Source organism: Rana temporaria, chromosome 9, assembly GCF_905171775.1.
Source record: "Rana temporaria chromosome 9, aRanTem1.1, whole genome shotgun sequence".
Lineage (NCBI taxonomy): Eukaryota > Metazoa > Chordata > Amphibia > Anura > Ranidae > Rana > Rana temporaria.
The window spans coordinates 161,882,515-161,906,665 of NC_053497.1; the positions used below are offsets into that span (position 1 = coordinate 161,882,515).

Here is a 24,151-nt window from a genome sequence, read left to right on the forward strand (position 1 = left end):
CTGTAGCGTTTCTGCAAAAAGAACCAAAAAAAAATAGAGGTGTGAACCCAGGTCAGAGATATTTAGTAACAAAAAACCATGATCCCACTTGGTACCTTCCTGAAATCTTACTTAAACACCCAGCTCATTGTCAGTTAATTGAACAAGCCCTAAAAGAATACCTAGACCTCAACACAAGCCCAGATATATCCCCACTCACTTTATGGGAAGCGCACAAGCCAGTTCTTAGAGGAACATTCCAGCGCCAACTAGGGATCCTCAAAAGAGAAAGAATACAAATGGCGAGAAATTTAGAAATAGAATACAACTCAGCTTTTCTGGCCCTGCAAAGCAATCAAACTCCTAGCAATAGAAGTCGTTTGGATAAAGCGCGTCTGGAGTATGATCTGTTCCTAACTGATTCAGCAAATAGGATGCAGACTAGATCTAGGCATGCTTTCTACAAACACGCAAATAAACCGGGGACATACCTAGCTAGAGCATTAAATTCTCTCAACAAAACCTTTAAACCCATAAAACTAAAGATGGCAAACAATGTCGTCTCCAACAATCCACTCAATATAGTACAGACATTTAGTTCACATCTGAAAACACTATACTCAGAAACTGGTACATTTAACGAATTGGAAGCAAATACCTTCTTTTCACAAATCAGTCTCCCACAAATAAGCCAGTCACAAAAAGCACAATTAGAAGAACCAATTACCCAAGATGACGTAGCCACTGCCATTCAGGAACTCAAAATAAACAAAAGACCAGGCCCAGATGGTTTCTCAGCGCGATACTTCAAAAACTTCAAGGAATTAATCTCCCCAAGACTAGCAGACGCATTTAACAACCTACTAGAACAAAAAACTTTCAGACCAGAATCACTATTAGCTACGATATGCATGATCCCTAAGCCACACACAGATGACACACTCAGCGCCAATTATCGTCCCATATCTATGTTAAATACAGACATAAAATTACTAGGCAAGATATTAGCTACCAGTCTCAATAAAATTATAGGCAAATTGATCCATTGTGATCATGTGGGTTTCATGCCCTCTCGACAAGCAGGCAACAATATACGAAGAGCATGCCTACTGGCGCACATAGCAAAAAAAAAGAGGCATCCCGGCGTGAGTTTCCTCTCCCTGGATATTAAACAAGCTTTTGATTCCATCTCCTGGTCATATCTAAGCTATACTCTTCAGAAATGGGGCTTTGGCCCAAATTTCACTAAATGGATTATGGAACTTTACAATAACCCAAAAGCTTATGTCAAATATGCGGGATATAAATCGGACACCTTTGGTATCGGGAGGGGAACACGACAGGGATGCCCATTGTCCCCACCATTATTCGCTCTACTTATTATTCGCTCTACTTATTTTAGGCATCGAACTAGGTGATCACAAACACAAACTATGTTTATTTGCGGATGACATTCTTTTATTCATATCTTCCCCACAAGTAACGGGACCTAATCTCATCCCTATTCTAAATAAATTTGCAACATTTTCAGGTCTAGTCATCAACCCTAAAAAATGTATGGCTTTAAATATATCCCTCTCAAAACTAGAACTAAATGTAGCCAAAACAGGCCTCCCATTTGTATGGCCGGAAAAAAGTATCCCATACCTAGGAATACACTTAACGGCAGATACTTCCGACTTATTTACACATAATTATCCAACTCTCCTAAAACAAGCAACAAACCTTTTGAACTCTTGGTCCCAACTACCATTGTCTTGGCTTGGAAGAATTAACGCAACAAAGATGACGATACTTCCAACATTTTTATACATTTCAGAGTACTCCCTATCCCAATTCCAGCATACTTCTTGAGAATACAGAAAAGAGTATCATTGTTTGTATGGGGTTCTTCCAGGCCAAGGATTAAAGCGCAAACTCTACATCTCCCCAAAACACATGGAGGGCTAGGACACCCAAACTTTTCAAATTACTACAGAGCAGCACAAATTTCAACCCTCACCAAATACCACACGAACAAGGAATCACATCTATGGGTACTGATAGAGGCGTCCGAATGCAACCCCATCCCACCAGCTAACCTGTTGTGGATTCACCCTAAACTACACAGAGACATAAGCAATCCCATTATCAAGCACACACTCTCCTTGTGGGACAGATTCAAAACAAAGTACCTCCTACTATCCCCTCACAATCCAATGCTCTCATTCTATAAAAATCCGGCGTTTTACCCAGCATGGGTCTTCCCCAATACGTTCAAGGAATGGGTAAAAAAGGATTGCATATAGGTGTATAAATTCTTAGATCCATCTGGTATCATGCCTATCTCATTAGTGTGCAAAAAATACGGTATTCCATATACAGAACAGTTTAGATATCTCCAAATAAAAAACTTCTTACAGTCGCTTATGATTCCTGCACCATCGCAATTTCAGATGTCTTCCTTTGAAATCACTTGCAAAAAAAAATCAACAAGCAAGAGGAATAATATCGGCTCTGTATTTGCAGTCTCTAACCCATACCAACACGGCGAAACTATCTTATGTGCAGAAATGGGAGGAGGACTTAAATGCAGAGCTCAATACTTCTGACTGGAACCAAATATGGCAAAGTACCAAAGCAGCCTCCTCAAATGTAATAGCGTTGGAAACAAATTATAAAGTGTTAACTAGATGGTACGTGGCGCCTGCCAAGATAGCTAAATATGTACCAAACTACTCAAGACAGTGCTACAGGGGATGCCCTGAAATGGGTACATATTATCATACTTGGTGGACGTGTCCGAAAGCGCAAACATTCTGGACAGGGATTTTTAACATAGCAAATAAATTGATCAAATTAAAAATCCCTAGGGACCCTAAATTAGCCCTACTGAATTTGAAACCCGTTAATATTTCACGCACACAATTCAAACTACTAATGCAACTCTTTACAGCTGCAAAACAGACCCTTTCAAAAGCATGGAAAACTCCAAACCTATCAGTCAAAGAAGTAAAGAATAGAATGAGCAATGCGATGACACTAGACTCAGACACGATCATCAACTTTGAGAAAGTTTGGAAACCGTGGATTTCGTATACTGTACCTGATAGTTTTAATGACGGGGTGATGATGCCATGGTAGCTTGCCCATTATACACAACCATTGTACAATACAACTAGTGACAATGGACCCAGGCCCATCCCTGCAGACCTTCTTTATTTTACCCTCCTTCCCCTCCCTTTTTCATCCCCTCCCCCTGTTAGTTAATATGTGCGATTCATTTTCCTCACCATATCTTTCATGAACAATATAGATAAGGTAGCATATTTTAGATCCTGTATCCTCATATGTTTAACAAATGTATTAAACAAGAAACTTGTAGTTGTTAATGAACAGTTAATTTGATTACTTGGCAACACAGGTAGATCTCCTGCATAACAAGTTTGAGCGATGAAGATCCCCCTGCTGTTGCCAAAATACATTGATCAACTTCTTTTCTCTGTAATCTTACATGTAAAGAGCAATTACAAAATGTAAAGAGCAATTACAAAATGTTAAGAATACAAAATGTTATTTCTTTTTAAACAATGTATCAACCAAATGCTACTTGTATAATTTCATGTTGCAATTACTAAATAAAATAATTTTGACAAGGAAAGATTTACTCTATATACTGGACTTTAAAAAAACATAAAAGTTTATTTTTGTTTGGATGTTTAGCATCACAAATGTTTCATTGTATGTGTGTATCACTGAGCACATAGTTAAACGTAACAGTATAAGGAATTTGTGCATTTATATTTGTTAGTATTTGCTTCAACCGAGCATCATAATTTTTAGGGTTGTCCCGATACCACTTTAACCACTTCCAAACCGCTGTACGACTTTATACGGCCTAACTGTAAAGATGGATATCTCAGTAACGGCAGCAGCTGTCCCGACGAGCTCACGCGCAGAAGCATACGCGAGTAGCGCCCGCATATGAAAACTGTGTTCAAACCACACAAGTGAGGTATCGCCGCGATCGTTAAAGCAATAATTATAGCCCTAGACCTACTCCAACTCAAAAAATGCAACCTATAGAATTTTTTAAACGTTGCCTATCGAGATTAAGGGTAAAAGTTTGACGCCATGCCACGAGCGGGCGCAATTTGTAAGCGTAACATGTTGGGTACCATTTTACTCGTAACATTATCTTTCACAATATATAAAAAAATTGGGCCAAATTTATTGCGGTCATATTTTTTTAAATAAAAAAAAATGTTTTTTCCCCCAAAAAAGTGCGCTTGTAGGACCGCTGCGCAAATATGGTGTGACAAAAAGTATTGCAATGATCGCCATTTTATTTTCTAGGGTATTAGAAAAAAAATAAAAAAAAATAATATATATATATATATATATATATATATATATATATATATATATATATATATATATATATATATATATATATATATATATATATATATATATATATATATATATATATATATATATATATATATATATATAGTTTGTGGGTTTTAAGTAATTTTCTAGCAAAAAAAAACTGTTTTAGTCTTGTAAACACCAAAATAAACTGTTTTAGTCTTGTAAACACCAAACACCCAAAGTAGAGAAGTGGTTAAGACCGAGTACAAGTACCGATACTTTTTTTTTTTTTTAATGTCATGCGACAGTGTGAGTATTTTTTTTTTTACAATTTTGTTGTGTTTTTTTTTTTATTTTTTAGGGGGGGGGGGTGGATTGTGTCAGTGTTTTTTATTATTTACATTATTATTTTTTAAATTCATTTTTTTTTTATTATTGCAATTTTTTTTTACAGCCCTGACCTTATCAGGTCTTTGGTGGGATATCAGGGGTCTCAACAGACCCCTAACATCTCCCCTTTGAGACAGAGAAATGAACTTTGTGAATCTGTGTCCTTAGTCCCTTTCTCTGCAGCCTCAGCTAAAATGAATGGACAGAAGCTCCTCTCCATTTATAAACTGGAGCATCATAAACACAGGTTACGATGCTCAGTTATGTGAATTGACAGTCAGTGATCACGACTGTTCATTCCAAAAAGGTAGGAGCTGGGTTTAGCGGTGGGGGGGGGGGGGGGGACACAGCACGGAGGGGGGGGGGGGGGAGAGGGGACACACACACAGCACGGAAGGGGGGACGACACACACAGCACGGAAGGGGGGACGACACACACAGCACGGAAGGGGGGGGGGGCGGTACACACACACAGCACGGAGGGGGGGGGGGCGGTACACACACACACAGCACGGAGGGGGGGGGGCGGGACACACACAGCACGGAGGGGGGGGCGGGACACACACACACACACACAGCACGGAGGGGGGGGCGGGACACACACACACAGCACGGAGGGGGGGGCGGGACACACACACACACAGCACGGAGGGGGCGGGGGGCGGGACACACACACACACAGCACGGAGGGGGCGGGACGGGACACACACACACACAGCACGGAGGGGGGGTGGGACACACACACACAGCACGGAGGGGGGGGCGGGACACACACACAGCACGGAGGGGGGGGGGTCGGGACACACACAGCATGGAGGGGGGGGGGGGGTCGGGACACACACACACACACACACACACACAGCATGGAGGGGGGGGGGGTCGGGACACACACAGCATGGAGGGGGGGGGCGGGACACACACAGCACGGAGGGGGGGGGGGCGACGGGACACACACAGCACGGAGGGGGGGCGGCGGGACGGGACACACACAGCGCGGAGGGGGAGGGACACACACAGCGCGGAGGGGGAGGGACACACACAGCACGGAGGGGGAGGGACACACACAGCACGGAGGGGGGGGCGGGACACACACACACACACACACACACACACACAGCACGGAGGAGGGGGGGGCGGGACACACACACACACACACACACACACAGCACGGAGGGGGGGGGGGCGGGACACACACAGCACGGAGGGGGGGGCGGGACACACAGCACGGAGGGGGGGGCGGGACACACACACACACACAGCACGGAGGGGGGGGGCGGGACACACACACACAGCACGGAGGGGGGGGGGGGGGCGGGACACACACACACACACACAGCACGGAGGGGGGGCGGGACACACACACACAGCACGGAGGGGGGGGGGGGGGCGGGACACACACACACAGCACGGAGGGGGGGCGGGACACACACACACACACACACAGCACGGAGGGGGGGGGCGGGACACACACACACACACACACACACACACACACACAGCACGGAGGGGGGGGGGCGGGACACACACACACAGCACGGAGGGGGGGGGGGCGGGACACACACACACACAGCACGGAGGGGGGGGGCGGGACACACACACAGCACGGAGGGGGCGGGGGGCGGGACACACACACACAGCACGGAGGGGGCGGGACACACACACACACAGCACGGAGGGGGGGGGCGGGACACACACACACACAGCACGGAGGGGGGGGGGGGGCGGGACACACACACACAGCACGGAGGGGGGGGGGGCGGGACACACAGCACGGGGGGGGGGGGGGGCGGGACACACAGCACGGAGGGGGGGGCGGGACACACACACACACACACACAGCACGGAGGGGGGGGGGGCGGGACACACACACACAGCACGGAGGGGGGGGGGGGGGCGGGACACACACACACAGCACGGAGGGGGGGGGGGGGGGCGGGACACACACAGCACGGAGGGGGGGGCGGGACACACACACACACAGCATGGAGGGGGGGGGGCGGGACACACACACACAGCATGGAGGGGGGGGGCGGGACACACACACACACACAGCACGGAGGGGGGGGGGGCGGGACACACACAGCACGGAGGGGGGACGACGACGACGACACACAGCACGGAGGGGGGGGGGGGGGACGACACACAGCACGGAGGTAGACAGGGACAGTCAGCGGTGATCGGTGTGGTTTTTTGGGGGGGGGGGGGGAAGATTTACAAGCACTTCTCACCGCTGTATAACTAAAGCAGCTGAAAAGGGGGAAGATCAGTACTTGTAACTCCCCCGCCGCACCGATCACCCCTGACTGCCTAGGTATCGGTTACCATCTCACATAGCAGCACATAAAAGATATTCTTTCTTAATCTGCAAATATTGTATGAAGTATCAACTTTTAAAAATACAATGGACGAGAGAAGCTTGCATTGGGTACCTTTGACCTAGACATCAAGCAAAGAAACTCCTAAAAGCAATAAATCAAGCAACATCTGAAACACATTTACAAAAATATATTTTTGTAAAAGTGGGGTTTTTGATGCCCAGTGTGCACAAGCTCTTAACGTGCATATACCAGCTCAAGGACTCATTTTACACCTCTCTTAACAGCGGATGTCTGCTGAAATTTTTTTTTTTTATTAAAAGCCAGCAGCTACAAATACTGCAGCTGCTGACTTAATATTAGGACACTTACCTGTCCTGGAGTCCAGCGCCATCCGCAGCAGAGGACGAGCGATCGCTCGTCAGTCTGCTGCCCCCCCCCCCGCCGCCCTCGGTGAGGGAACCAGGAAGTGAAGCGCTCCGAGTCAGACTACGCCTGCCGATTGGCTCCCGCTGTGTACTGGGAGCCGCGTGTTCCCAGAACACAACGGGGACGAGAGGCGATGTCATGCCCGCAGTCTGCCCGAGACTGTGGCCGGAAGTGGGTGCAAATACCTGTCTTTAGACAAGTATCTTCACCCCCCTCCCCCCTGAAAGGTGTCAAATGTCACACCGGAGGGGGGAGGGTTCCGATCAGCAGGAGTTCCACTTTAGGGTGGAGCTCCGCTTTAAGGGAATGTTACGTACAAATTTTCCATTTGTTTCTTTTCTTTAACAAAAGCGAGGGTTCACCTGAATTTTTTTTTTTTTTTTTTGAAAAGCCAGCAGCTGCTGACTTTTAAAAAATGGACGCTTACCTGTCCACGTCGCCCGCGATGTCGACTTCCCCCGCCGCCATCCTCTGTGAGGGAATCGGGAAGTGGAGCGCTGCGGCTTCACTGCCCGGTTTCCTACTGTTTATGCGCGAGTCGCGCTGCGCCATTCCCACTGGTCCGCGTTGTGTTCTGGGAGCCGAGTGTTTCCCAGATCACAACGGAGGGTGGGGGGGGGGGTGACAGGGAGGGGCCAGACTGCTGCGGGAGTCTATACCAGGAAGTGGTGCAAATACCTGTTTTATACAGGCATCTGCACCCCCTCCCCCCCTGAAAAGGTGTAAAATGTGACACCGGAGGGGGGGAGGGTTCCGAAAAGCGGAGGTCCACTTTTGCATGAACCCTCGCTTTAAGGCTCATACACTGGGCAAAGTTTTACAGAACCTATTGTTAATATTTTTGTTTACACTGTAGTGCCCAAGGATTTATACCATAATTGCAATAATATACAGCTCCAAAAATGTTGGGGCCCTGCATAAAATCTACATAGAAAAAACAGAAAGCATTTGTAAATATCATAAACCCATATTTTATTCACAATAGAAAAGATAGCAAAATGTTTAAACTGAGAAAATGTAGCATTTTAGGAAGAAAAAAATAATAAAAACATATGCCATTTGACTTTTTTTTTTAAACACACACACACACACACCTTGGAATACATACCTGGCCATGTATGTCACCACAAACTGTAACTGGTGTAGACACAGGTTGAACATTTGACTCTTCCAGCAGAAGATCACAAACATAGTCACATAAACGCTTTAGAGGGAAAAAAAAAAAAAAAAGAAGAAAAGTATTTATTACATTTGTAAAGTGCAGATACATTTTTTTTACACAGAATACAACGCAACATTTGTATGAGTATTCCCAAAGCAGCCTATACTGAAACTTCCAAGAACCAACCACACACACGCTTGGTCAGACAATCTTTTTTAACACTAAGATATTTTAAAAATCAATAGAGCCCATTTATTACCACATATACTCGAGTATAAGCCGAGGTACCAAAAAAACTGGGAAAACGTATTGACTCGAGTATAATCCTTGGGTGAGAATGCAGCAGCTACTGTAAGTGGAAAAGAGTGTCAACAATAGGAGGTTGACAGATATATTGGCCGATATTTTATTTTTTTTAAATTAATCGGTCGATTGTGCTGGGAAAGAAAGTGGCGCGACTTTCAAATAGCTTCTGTAATAGAAGTCAATGCAAGTTGCCTTAGAAGTCGATAAGAGATACAATGTTTAAACTTCAATGAACTGAAGTGTGTAGGAGAGTTCTCAGTTTAACCATTTAAAGACTAACATTTTTGGACACTTGCCCATTACAAGTAAAAATCCTGTATTTTCTGCTAGAAAATCAATTAGAACCCCCACATTATATCTTTTTTTTAGCAGAGACTCAAGGAAATAAAATAGCGATTGTTGCAATATTTTATGTCACACGATATTTGCGCAGCGGTCTTTCAAACACAATTTTTTGGGATTTTTTTTTTTTTTTAATGAAGAAAAAAAATAAAATAAAGTTAGCCCATATTGTCTCTTTTTTAGTCCAAGTTTTGATTAGGGCCGAAACAACTAATCGATTATGAAATTAATCGATTACAATTTTCATAATCGATTAATCGGCCAGTAACATAATGGGGTTAAAAAAAAAAAAAAAAAAAAAAAAATTAGCCCTTTATAGTACAAAAAAAATAAATAATCATCGCTACTGTAAATATTACTTTCACTGTCCCACAGTAAAAAAAATGAACCCCTTACAGTAGCGATTATTTGCTCTTTTTGTACTTAATTGTTTTTTTAACCCCCATTATGTTACTTAACATCTCAGGCCGGGGTTCACACCTCTGTATTTTGGTGCTTTTTGCAGAAACACACTACAGTTCATTTACATGTTTTCCTATAGGACACGTTCACATCCATGATTTTTTTTTCAGCTGCCGCGTTTTTGGAAAGGGCAAGGACTTAACGCAAAACGGTGCTATTTTGTTTTTTTTGGTTCAATATACTTCAATGGAGAAGCTGCAGAAAAGCATGTAATGTGTTTTTGCGGCAATTTGTGTTATGTAATCTGCCCAACAAATTGGCCCAACATTTTTTTTAAATGCAATTTTTTTTAAGGCCACTATCCGATTAATCGAAACAATAATCGGCCAACTAATCGATTATGGAAAAAATCTTTCGTTGCAGCCCTAGTTTTGGATTACCTGTTTTTGTGTATTTAAGATATATATATTTTTTTTATCTAAATTATACATACAAGTGCACTGATTGGAGGCTTGTTTTGTTTAAAATAAAATGTTTAAATGCAAGAACTTCTGTATCACTTATTACTTAGCGGAGTAATAATGGAACTTCCGCTTTTCAGAATCCTTCCCCCCTCCGGTGTAACATTTGGCAACTTTCAGGGGGGAGGAGGGAGCAGATACCTGTGTAATCCAGGTATTTGCTCCCTCTTCTGGGCATAGATCACCGTAGTGACCTACGCCACATCTGGAGCCTACTCCGCCCCCCCGCTGTCTTCTGGGAGATGCACAGGTCCCAGTGGGATCGCACAGCGCGACTCGCGCATGCACAGTAGGGAACCAGGAAGTGAAGCTGCAAGGCTCCACTTCCCGAAGATGGCGGCAGCAGCATCCGAGGAAGAAATGGGCTTCGGGTGCCGACATCGCGTGCGCCCAGGACAGGCAAGTGTCCGTATATTAAAAAAGTCAACAGCTGCAGTATTTGTAGCTGCTGACCTAATTTTTTTTTCAGCGGAACTCTGCTGCTTTCACACTGGACTGTCATTCTAGTGGCGCTATTTGGCTGCTAGCGGGGCGCTTACATCCCAGCCAGCGGCCGATAAAGGCATTAAATGCTCTCGTCTAGCACCACTGCAGAAGCGCTCTGCAGGCTCTTCGGCAGTGGTGCCATTCATTTCAATGGGCAGGAGCAGTATACACCGCTCCAAAGATGCTGCCTGCAGGACTTTTTTTTTTTTTTTTTTTTTTTTTTTTAACGTCCTGCCAGCACATTGCCTCAGTGTGAAAGCACTCGGGCGGCATAGGCCAGAGAAAAACCCATATCTAGTTCACACCAATAGTAATGGTGGGAATATGCACACAGTCCTGATCAGAGCTATGTTTATAGTGATTGCACCCGCCACAATGTGAGGCGCATTGTTTTGGATGCTTGCGCTGTATCTCAGCAAGAAACTGCACACATTACTACCCGATATCTATTTCAATAATTACATGCGTCAGATTGACCAATTGTGAATCCACCATCTTTTTGTTATCCTTGCTCAGCACAAAAAAAACAAACAAAAAAAAACCACCTGCCCTAGGCCAGCAGAATGTTCATGCTCAACGCGATTCCAGCCCATCTGTGAGACTTGGCCTTATACAAGTGCGCGTTCCCAGTTTATACAAAAGAGCTGTAACCGTGCTCGTTGGTGCAACAGAATTATTTACTTATAGGTGAAGCTCATAATTTCCACAACACCCCCCCTCCTGCCGTCTTCTGGGACACGTCACAGGTCCCAGAAGAGTGCAGGGCCATATACAATGCGCAGCGTGGCTTGCGCATTAACAGTGGGCACCCAGCTGAGAATCCGCAAGATGTCACAGCTGGGTGCCCACAGTTAAGTTGCTGGTAGCCAGTAGAATTCATAGAAAAATGGCTTAAAGTGGTTGTATAGACTTTTTAGTTTTACCTACAGGTAAGCCTATAATAAAGCTTACCTGTAGGTATAGAGAATATCTCCTAAACCTGCACGGTTTAGGAGATATTCCCCTAGCAAGGGGGGGGGATCCTCGGATAAAGGACCGGCAGTCGCCGGACCTTGCCGAATTGAAGTGTCCCACGCGCATGCGCGGGAGTGATGACATCGCCACTCCAGCCAATCACAGCGCTGGAGCGGCGACACCCGGAAGACACGCCGAGTCAAGATGACATCTCGCTCGGCGTGGACCAGGTAAGTTCTCTTCTCGTTCCGAGGCAAGTATTTCATAATGAGCTAGTATGCAGTGCATACTAGCTCATTATGTCTTGCAGGTGTAAAAAAATAAAAAAAATTGCATATGCGGGTATACAACGGCTTTAAAGAAGTTTTGGGAAATTATCATTTTACCCCCCTCTTTACAGTAGAGTGTGCACATAGAGTTGCTGCACGCTCTACATCTGAGGGAGAGTATGTAAAACCAAGAACTTTTATTCTGAAGATGAACTATAAAAGGACAGAGATAAGATACTACAGAGAGCCAGACAGCTGGGTGATACAAAATTGGATGGTGCAAAAATGTGCTTCTTTCCGGATTTCTCAGCTAGCATCCAGCATCAAAGGGCAGGATTCATGGAGATAAAGCGACGGTTGAGACAAATGGAATTGACCTGCGCAATGTTATTTCCAGCAAAATTGAGGAGTAAAAACTAAGGACAATATTTTTTTTTTTAACCTCACCAGAGTTCGCATCCCATGGCTGGATAATTATGCAGGCCCAAATTAATTCTTTAAGATAGTTTTTTTTTTGCAGTTTATCTCCACCCCCCCCCCCCCTTACATTGTAGTGGATCCAGTATCCCAAAGGACGGCTAATTATATACAGTTATACTGAAAATAACCCCCCCCCCCCCCTTTTTTTTTTTATGATTTGAACTAAAAGTCTGACTTAAGAGCCTCTATGAAAGAGGATCTGGCAGATGCAATTCTCTTCCTTAGAACTCTACATTGAATTGATTTGCATTTGCTAAGCCTATAACTACATTTCAAGATTAATATAAACCATTTCTGGGTTTTACAGATTTTGTTTTTGGTTCATTATAGATAAGCTTTGTTTTTGTTCTAAAATAACCAAATAATGTGGTTTGTATTTTTGAACTGGTAAAGATCCTGTTCCTGATGTTTATGCCTGCTGCTACTATCCAGCCACTTGATTGATTAATATTTTTTTTTTTATAAAACGTTGTTTTCATTGCGTTTGGCTTTTGCTTAAACTGTGCAATACTGTAGACTGTTGGCTTCCCAGCCAGTAGTCCTGTGGTAGGCAGGGCCATCTTTTCCATTGGGCACGCTGGGCAGTTGCCCGGGGGCCCCGCTTGCCTGGGGGGCCCCACCGGCTGCCCAGCAACCCCAGTAAAAAATTATGGAGAGTGACGGGTTAGAACTGCCCATGCCCAGTTCGCGGAAATCACAGAGAAGATCCGGTCCTCCACGAGTGCGGGGGATTGCTGATGTAAGGGGGGAGTGAATGCAAAAATGTAAGGGGGCACTGATATAAAGGTTCCCCCTCCTATATTAGTGACCCCCCTTACCTTAGTGTATTTAATCTAAGGAAGGTGGTCTCTGGTCACCAGAGTACCCCCCACATCAGAGTCTGCAGGATTCCCCCTTACAATGCAAGGGGGAACTCAGTCTGCGGACCCTGATGTAAGTGGGAAAGAGAAAGCAGTGGACTCTGATATAAGGTTGTCTCTGGTCACCATAGCCCCCCTCCACATCAGAGTTCCCCCCTTAGATCATGATCTGCAGCGTTCCCCTTTACATAAGAGTTCCCTTTCACTATAAGGGGGAATCCTGCAGACTCTGATGTAAGAGGAAACTCTGTGCTGGCTGGGTTATAGTAACCTGACCTTCATGTCAATGAAGACATTTTTTTTTTGTACTTTTGTTTAACTTAAACACATTTCTAATAGCACTAGCTATATGTTTATAGTTTAAATACTGACATTTGCATTGTTGGGCACTGAAAACTGTAATTTTAGGTACTTTTTTTGCAGTGGCAGTAAAAAATGTGGTTCTGCCAGTAAATTTTATGATTTTTGTCAGTAATTCTCGTGCGTGATTGTGTAGACAGGGCCCCAGTGCACTGTATTGCCCGGGGGCCTATAATGCTCTTAAGATGACACTGGTGGTAGGTTGCGTTTCTTTCCCTCAAGGAATGTATAAAATACATTCGCATATTAATACAGAGGAGTCGGAGTCGAGGAGTCGGAAGTACATAAAACTGAGGAGTCGGAGTCGGTACATTTATCTACCGACTCCACAGCCCTGTTCCAATACAGACACTGCTGAGTAAACAGGAGATTATTTTCATGTAATCCGACGGCGCTTGTCCTGTCCCATCCAAGGCAGTGCCGATAAATACGGTATATATCTTTTGTGGCCTTGGGGGCCACAAACAGTATATATATCCAAATCCCCAGGGGGGCCGTATTAAATCAACAGGGGGGCCACATTTGGCCATGCCTGATCTAAACTATTTAAATCCCATGTTGATATTGGGTTACTTTGTCTTTCTCTTCCCTCTACATATGATATGGCTAACTATAACTAAATGTTGTACTTAATGATAGTGCTTTAAGAGTTCTCAAGAGGATGTAATAGTTTCATGGAATGTTAGAGGATTGGGCTCTGTCTCTAAACGACAATCAGTCTTTACATCTTTGACAAGAGCTACACCCTCGATAATATGCCTACAGGAAACACACTTACTCCCAAGTACATTACACTACTTGAGGAATAAACAGTTTAGAACTCAATTTCACTCTACATATACACCATATTCTAGAGGGGTATCTATACTTATAGCCAATACAATAGATTTTAAATGTAGGCAGATTAAGGACGATAGGGGTAGATATATTTGTTTGGAATGCTTGTGGCAGGGCGGAGCTGTGTACTGGCAAATATCTATATCCCTCCGCCTTACACACCAGAAATACTGAAAGAATTTATTCTGTTTGCATCTGACAAAACAGAATAAAACATAAAAGACAAAAAAAAAAAAAAAAAAAAAACTGTCTTTGGTTAATAATTGGAGACTTTAACAAGTGTATGACCCCATCAATTGATATGCTCTTTGCATCAGATAAACAATATCCGGGGGGCCCTACGACCCTCGCTAAATATAAAGGAGATGGGTCTGATTGACTTGTGGAGGCTGCGAAACCCATTGGTTAGACAGTTCTCTTGTTTTTCAGTCACACACAAATCTCTCGAGAATAGATATGGCATCCCGTTCTATATTGCCTTTTCTCAGTGAGTTTAAATATGAAGCTAGAGGAATATCAGATCACTCTCCTTTGTTCGTATGCTTCTCCTTTAAGATCAACAATGGGGATACGCTATGGAAAGTTAATCCCTATTGGGTGACATCTTTCTTCAGATGAAATTAAATCACAGATTAAAATCTTTCAGCAAATTAATAGATTTACAGTCTCACCCTTAATATACTGGGATACACAGAAAGCTTACCCTAGAGCAGGGCTTTTTTGTGAGCTGGCGCCATCTGGTGGTGAGCCGTTGGTATTACAAGTTAAGCATTACAAGTTAAAAAGCAATTCTAGTGTAATTTTTCACTGCCATCTTCCCTCTAATTAGAACCCCCAAACATTATATATATTTTTTATCCTAACACCCTAGAGAATAAAATGGCGATCGTTGCAATACTTTCTGTAACGCCGTATTTGCGCAGTGGTCTTACAAGCACACTTTTTGGGAAAAATTACACTTTTTTTAATTAAAAAATAAAACAGTAAAGTTATCCCCATTTTTTTTATTATGAAAGACAATGTTACGCCGAGTAAATTGATACCCAACATGTCACGCTTCAAAATTACGTCCGCTCATGGAATGGCGACAAACTTTTACCCTTTAAAATCTCCATAGGCGTTGTTTAAAAAATTCTACAGGTTGCATGTTTTGAGTTACAGAGGTGGTCTAGGGCTAGAATTATTGCTCTCGCTCTACCAATCGCAGCGATACCTCACATGTGTGGTTTGAACACCGTTTACATATGCGGGCGCTGCTCACGTATGTGTTCTCTTCTGCGTGCAAGCTCGTCGGGACGGGGCGCGTTTTCTGGCTCCTAACTTTTTTAGCTGGCTCCTAGATTCCAAGCAAATTTGTCAACCCCTGCCTTAGAGGACTTTTTATCGCTCAAATATAAAAAACAGTTTGGGAAAAAACACTGGCTGATGATATGATGCAAGCTGAAACATTGTATGTCCTTAACCCCACTAAAGATAACCAAATCCAGTGGATACATAGTCAGGAAAAATATGCACAGGTAGCTAAAAAGAGCTGAAAACAAAAGATTTTGTTTGCAGCAACCGTATTTTGAGGAGGGAGAGAGAACAGGACATGTTTTGGCCGCTGTAGTTAAGACACAGAACCCCACTACTATTATAACATAAATTCAAGACTCCTTAGGTAGGAAGATTAGTGATTCATCCGAGATCCTGGGAGGTCTTTCGGACGTTTTACCATGAATTATACAGAAGCTGGAATAAAGGTCAAAAAGGAATATGGAACCATTCTTACAGAATATTAATTTACCGAGATTACTAGAAGATGAAAAGGAGGCATTAGCCAATTAACGCCCGCCCACTGTATATATGCGTCCTGTTTTTAAAGATGGATATCTCGGTAACGGCAGCAGCTGCTGCCACATCCGAGATATCCATCTCTTCAGTGGGCGGGCCTGTAAAAGATAACGGCGGTCTCCGCGAGATCGCCGTTATCGGTGGCGGGAGAGGCCCCCCCTCCTGCGCTATTCCGCCGCCGTCGGTAGCGGCGGAGGCGATCGGGTGCTGCTGCCTATTGTGTGAGGATGCGAGTGAGGGCAAGATGGCCCCCACCCGTCCTCAAGCATTGCTGGGCGGAAGTGACGTCAAAACGTCAGTCCTGCCCAGCGTCTTAAGAGACTTTTTTTTAAATGACAAAATTTCCATTTTTTTTTTTTTTGCATTAAAGTCTAAATATGAGATCTGAGGTCTTTTTGACCCCAGATCTCATATTTAAGAGGACCTGTCATGCTTTTTTCTATTACAATGGATGTTTACATTCCTTGTAAAAGGAATAAAAGTGATCACATTTTTTATTTATTTTTTATTTCAGTGTAAAAAAAATTATAAAATCAATAAGAAGAGACATTTTTTTTTTTAAAGCGCCCCGACGAGCTTGCGCATACGCGAGTAGTGCCCGCATATGAAAACGGTGTTCAAACCACACAAGTGAGGTATCGCCGCGATCGTTGGAGCGAGAGCAATAATTCTAGCCCTAGACCTACTCTGTAGCTAAAAAAATGCAACCTATAGAATTTTTTAAACGTCGCCTATCGAGATTTTTAAGGGTAAAAGTTTGACGCCATGCCACAAGCAGGCGCAATTTTTAAGCGTGACATGTTGGGTATCATTTTACTCGGCGTAACATTATATAAAAAAAACTGGGCCAAATTTATCGTTGTCTTTTTTTTTTGTTTAAAAAAGTGAATTTTTTCCAAAAAAAAGACCGCTGCGCAAATACGGTGTGACAAAAAGTATTGCGATGACCGTCATTTTATTCTCTAGGGTGTTAGAAAATTAAAAAAAAATATGTGTGTATATATATATATATATATATATATATATATATATATATATATATATATATATATATATATATATATATATATATATATATATATATATATATATATATATATATAAATATAAAAATAAATAAATAAAATGTTTGGGGGGTTTAAGCAATTTTATAGCAAAAAAAGATGTTTTGTAATAGTCTTGTAAACGCCGAATCTGAAAAACAGGCTCGGGGCTTAAGTGGTTAGAGAGCCCATTAACAATGGAGGAATTGAGAGATGCAGCAGCAAATCTATCTAATAATAAATCGCCAGGATCAGATGGCTTACCAGGGGAAATTTTTAAAATATATGGTGAAATGTTGTTACCCGACTTACTCTGTTTTTAATTATGCTTTTGAAGAGGGGTCTCTACCCACCCCTCGATGAATGAAGCAGTAATTATTTCTATTTTGAAACCAGGAAAAGAATCAACTAAACCTGACGCATATCGTCCAATCTCCTTGTTGACATCCGATGTCAAACTTTTGGCAAAAATACTAGCAATTAGACTCTCAAAGTACGTCGGTAAATTGGTACACTGGGACCAATCTGGTTTTATTCCAAATAGATCGGCAGCTAACAATATTAGACGACTGTTTCTAAACTTACAAATACCCGTAGACAATAAAGGGAATAGAGCCATCATGTCATTAGACGCAACTAAAGCATTCGACAGTAAAGAATGGGAATTCCTATGGGCATGTCTAGAACAATTTGGAATAGGACCACGATTTATAGGGTGGATAAAATTGCTATATAGCGCCCTGAGTGCAAGAGTACAGATTAATGGTTCCTCTTTCCAGCAGAAATGGAGAGGAAACGGAACCAGACAGGGTTGTCCCCGGTCTCCGCTCCTCTTTGCGTTGGCTGTGGAGCCATTGGCAGAGGCTATCCGAAATTATTCGGATATCGTAGGATTTCGCAGAAATGGATTAGAGGAAAAAAAAGCTCTTTGCAGGCGATGCTTTATTATTCTTAGGAGATACATATATATCTCTCTGACTAAGGCCATTTCACTTATTGATGCTTATGGGAAATTTTCAGGGTTTGAAATTAATTGGGATAAATCGGTGATTATGCCTATAGACCTAATGCAATTGGAGCTTCCACACCAAAACCACCAGCTAAAATATGTTACATCATTTAAATACCTAGGGGTGATAACCCCTCAGGTCAAAAACTATATAGATGATATTATACCCCTTGTGGCAAGATTTAGGGAACAAGGTAAAATCTGGTGTAGGTTCCCATTGACAATGATCTAAAGGGCAAATCTGGTGAAAATTGCGTGGTTGCCCCAATTGCTTTACTTTCTACACAATTGTCCAATTTGGATAACATTAAAATTTAGAAAAATTGAGATCTCATATGGAAAACCAAGAATTAAATTGGAAACAGGCAAAAGATAAAGGGAGGAATAGCAATCCCCAATTCAGGATTTTACTATATAGCAGCTCAATTACAGCATTGGAGTGGATGGGAGGAGGTAGTTAATCAAGACCCTATACAGAATACTATAATGACACAATTTAAACCACTTCCATTGGTACAACAAATAGTATCCCATAAATTTTATAGGAAGAGGAAAATTCCAACTTTTTTTTAAATCCATAAACTTTAGGAAACGATTCGTATAATTACACATCACACGGGTTACACTAAATCAGGGCTTGACAAATTTGCTTGAAATCTAGGAGCCAGCTAAAAAAAGTTAAGAGCCAGGTTTTTTTTAACGACAAAATTGATGGCACAGTGGCTGCGTTTGATGGCATGGTACAGTGGCGACAATTGATGGCACAGTGGCTACGTTTGATGGCATGGCACAGTGACTGCATTTGATGGGATGGCACAGTGACTGCGTCTGGCATGTCACAGGGGTGACAATTGATGGCACAGTGGCTGTAAAGTGAATATCAATATGTCTGTGCCCTAACTCAGTGTTGCTAGTGTGAACCATAAGTGCAAAAATCCTATAAAGTATGGTTTTAAAATTGGCTTCTCTTTACCTTTATCCTTGCTGTTCGCGCTCTGAGATGCTGGAGGGTGCAGGGTTCCTCCGACCACCTCTTTTCCAGTGACTCCCCGTGGCACCGCCCCCTCAGAGAAATTCCCCAATCACCGGGGCGAGAGGCGGCCGGAGGCGGAGCGCCCGCAGCCTGTGCTTGTATCATCCCCGACCCAGCACAGCCGATGGCGGTTGCATGACACTTATGCATCCCGCCCGGCCTGCAGGCAGCTCGCCTCACTCCAGCCGCCTCCGATGCATAGGCTGCAAAGCCGCGGCCTCAATTAGCGGCACGACGCCATTGCAGGGATGCGTGATCGCGGGGGAGATGCGCGGCAATGCTCACAGTATACCCCAGCTCTGCTGCCATGGGTGCCAGGTCGATAATTCTAGGCGCAACGGCGACCGGAATTTGTCGAATACTGCACTAAATACATGCCATTCTGGCAGGGCTCGACAAATCCCAGTCGCCATGGCGACTAGAAATAGTATCCTGGCGACTTGGCATGGAAGGTGGGAAAAAAAATAATAATATTTTTTTGTCAAGTCCCCAGCTCTTCCTTGTGAGCTGGCGCCATCTGGTGGTGGCCGTTGGTATTACAAGTTAAGCACTACAAGTTAAAAAGCAATTCTAATGCAATTTTTCACTATTTTCACTGCCATCTTCTTCCCTCCAATTAGAACCCCCAAACATTATATATATTTTTTTATCCCAACACCCTAGAGAATAAAATGGCGATCAGTGCAATACTTTCTGTCACGCCGTATTTGCGCAGCGGTCTTACAAGCGTACTTTTTGGGGAAAAAAATTACACTTTTTTTAATTAAAAAATAAAACAGTAAAGTTATCCCCATGTTTTTAATATTATGAAAGATAATGTTACGCCGAGTAAATTCATACCCAACATGTCACGCTTCAAAATTGCGTCCGCTCGTGGAATGCCAACAAACTTTTACCCTTTAAAATCTTCATAGGCGTTTAAAAAAATAAAAAAAAAAAAAAAAAAAAAAACCTACAGCTTGCATGTTTTGAGTTACAGAGGTCTAGGGCTAGAATTATTGCTCTCGCTCTACCAATCGCGGCGATACCACACATGTGTGGTTTGAACACCGTTTACATATGCGGGCGCTGCTCACGTATGTGTTTCGCTTCTGCGCGCAAGCTCGTCGGGACGGGGTGCGTTTTCTGGCTCCTAACTTTTTTAGCTGGCTCCTAGATTCCAAGCAAATTTGTCAAACCCTGCATTATGGGACAATTATTGCCTACCTGAGTAAAATAAATTGCCGGAACTTGTTGAATGGAAAAGTGCAGGACTAATGTTTCTATGCCAATTGTTTGAGGGAGATGTGATGCTATCTTTTGATATGTTGAAAGAACATTAACGACTGTCAAATAAGGACTTTTACCAGTATCTTCAAATACGACACACCTTACAAAGTCAGACGTCAAAATTTCCTCCTACAGTATAAACAATCAGAGATACTGATGAAGGCAATTTCGTTAGACCTATCAAACGAGGACCAATAGGTGATCTTTATACGATGCTCCCAAGCCTGGAAAGGGTAGATCTACATGTTAATAGTTTTATACGTTGGCAAAAAGACTTAGTAGATCTGAGTGAGGAGGAATGGAAGGAAGCTATGGAGGTTTTACCCAAAGTTTCTATTTCATTATCGCAGCAATTAACACAGCTTTTTATAATACATAGAACACATACTCCACAAAAATGATATGCTTGGGGAAAATACACATCTCCTTTATGCCCGAGATGCTCTGTATCTAATGGATCTTTAATCCATATGCTCTGGCGCTGTCCGAAGCTCCATAAGTACTGGGGGAAAGACATTGAATACACTATGCCGTACAGAGATATCTTGTGCACCCAAAATAGCAATATTGGGCATAGTCCCAGTTGGTACTTTGCCTATAGAGATAAATAAGACGTGGACTAGAACCCTCTAGCTCATGGGTCTTCAAACTACGGCCCTCCAGTTGTTCAGGAACTACAATTCCCATCATGCCTAGTCATGTCTGTGAATGTCAGTGTGTTACAATGCCTCATGGGATGTGTAGTTCTACAACAGCTGGAGGGCCGTAGTTTGAGGATCCCTGCTCTAGCTCGTAAGCTTTTCCTACAGAAATGGATAGATATAGCACCACTAACCCACAAACAATGGTGTAATAAGGTCAACTTGTTTTACGATGGAATGTGCAGAGGTGGGAGAGGAGAGAGAAGGGGAACGGAAATAGGAGATAAGATCTGTAATAGACATGGTAGCAAAGATCGAACCTAATGATGTATAGAGGTGTATGTTTTTTGTTAGATATTTAATGTTGTTGAGTTATTGCTTTTTTTTCTTTTGTCTTGTTTTTCTTTTTCTCTTTTTTTTGATTATTTTTACCTTGTTGTGAATATCAAATTGTTGTAATACTAGTTTGTTTATATAATATATAGTACAAACGTTTTTATAAATGTAAATGGGAACCATTTTTCTTCCCGAAAAAAAAAAAGTTGCTGGTGTTCTGCCAAGATGCGTCCCCCTGGTGGATAATGTCTGCCCTGGACTTGCGCAGCGCTCAAGCTCCAAAAATTGCCGAACATTAAGAGCTGTGCATGAACTGTAGACTGCGCAACGAACAGGGCATTGTGACAGTCGTTGCCGCACGCTCCACTTTGCAAGGGGGGGGGCGGGTGTATTACTATTATATCGTGTAAGGGCCGGATGGCACAAATTCGCCCATCAACAGTGCAAAAAAAAAAAAAAACTCGCCCTTCTTTTCATACACCCGCCAACCTTGCAGACAATATAAGAAATACACACGCCACGCCCCCCTTGATGACGATATAATAGTAAGATACACACCCCTTGCAGAGTGGAGCGAGCATCGTGTGGTACAATATTGTCTGCTGCACCTGCACAGGACAGAGCGGGTAAAATCCGCCGGGGAACAATTCTCAGCAGGACACCGGCACCGGGGACAGTAGACAAGAGGCGATAACAGCTGGGGCAAGCACAGCACTGGATCATGGGGCAGGTGAGTGGCTGTTTATTAAAAGTCTGCAGCTACAGTTTTTGCAGCTGTTGACTTAATATTTTTTTTCACTCAGGAAACTGGAGCTCCTCTTTAAAAAGGAACTGTCCTAAGAAATATAATAAAATCTGGAAGCCGTGGTTGATGCAATAAAAGGTTCCTCTTCATAGGGTGCTTTAAGCTTACTACTTTTTATAATTTGAGGGTCCCACTTTTTACAATTTTTTTGATTTTGGTACCCTGTGTTTATATACTGTGTATGCAACAGTATCACCTTCATACTTACTGTTATTGTACTGTAACAGTTTCAATAAAGGGCAATCCTGGATGTTAAAAATTAAACTCCCCAGCCAATTCAACCTCCCTCACATGCACTAAGGCTTCATGTACACACAGGGAAGTTTTTACAACCTCTCCTGAACGGATTTAACTTGACAGATAGTAACAGACATTTAAAATGTCTGTTTTGCCGTGTTTACATGCCACGTTTAGCAGCGTTTTGCATTTAGAAGCGTTTTTTTTTTTCAAAATAGCCAAACATTTAAAAACGCCTGTAACCGAAATAAGTCTAAACCTGAGTTGCCGCGTTTAGCGATTGAAATGCCTGTAAACTCAGCTTCTGAACAAATTTTTTTTGCGTTCCAAAAAATGCCTCTAAACCAGGGTTCGACAAACCCCGGGCGCCAGGTCACCATTGCGACTAGAATTAGCGACCTGGCCTGGCACAGCTGGGGTATTCTGTGTCTCAGTGCACCCACACCTCCCCCAAGTACTGAAGTTTGGCGCCATTCCATGAGTGTGTGCAATTTTAAAGCATGACATGTTAGGTATCCATTTACTCAGCGCAACAATCTTTCACATTATACAAAAAAATTGGGCCAACGTTATGGTTTTGTTATTTTTTAATTCATGAAACCTTTTTTTTTTTTCCCCTGAAAAAAAAGGCATTCGAAAAAATTCTGCGCACATACCGTGCGAGATAAAAAGTTGCAATGACCGCCATTTTATTCCCCAGGGTGTGTTTGGGGGATCTGAGTCATTTTCTAGCAAAATAATTATGATTTTTGCATGTAGGAGAGGAGTGCCAGAAAAGGCCCTGTATGGAAGTGGCTAAAAAGTCAGAAGATCTTTTTTGTAGAAGTTGACGCTTAACATTTTTTTTTACTGGAACTCTGCTTTGAATTAAAAAAAAATAACCTCATTCCCTTAGGCCCCTTTCCCACTGCCGGACAATTCAGGTCCACCTGTGAGTTTTTTTGGCGGACCTGAACGGCCACTTCCATGCTTCTCTATGGAGCATCGCATGTCAGCAGTGACATTTCCGCTGACATCCAATCCGCTAAAAATCAGACGGATGGTGATATGTCGCCATCTGTCCATGGCAGATCGGATAAGATCCTCGGATCGGATCATTTTTCGGATCGGCAAAAAAAAACAAAAAAAAAAAAAAAAAAACACACAAATCCTGTTACACCCACCGAAGTTTTAGATTTCACAGTTATTTTCAACACGAAACGGAGCTAAATACAGTGTATGTAAATCTGACGGACTGTTTACATGTTAAATTTTAAAAGCAGTAGCAAACCTGCTGACCTTGCTAATGTAAAAGAACAGCTCTGCTTTTCACATTAGCAAGCAAGGTTTGCTGCTGATTTAAAAATTTAACATGTAAACAGTCCATAGGATTTCCAAATACTGTATTTAGCTCTGTTTTGTGTTGAAAATAACTGAAATCTAAAACTCTTTTGGGTGTAACAAGATGTCCGCTTGCCCCCTAATCACCATCATTACTCTAGTCTCTCCGGTGTCACTGGG

General features: G+C 42.9%; 1 protein-coding gene across 1 annotated transcript in view; it reads right to left on the reverse strand.

Annotated features, from left to right (window-relative positions):
- The window catches only part of PPP6C (protein phosphatase 6 catalytic subunit), a 169,380-nt gene that overhangs the window by 125,242 nt on the left and 19,987 nt on the right, over window positions 1–24,151 (reverse strand). Inside the window, exon 2 of the mRNA XM_040324883.1 lies at window positions 8,575–8,670. Coding sequence (XP_040180817.1) covers window positions 8,575–8,670 — 96 coding nt within the window. The remainder of the gene's footprint in view (window positions 1–8,574; window positions 8,671–24,151) is intronic.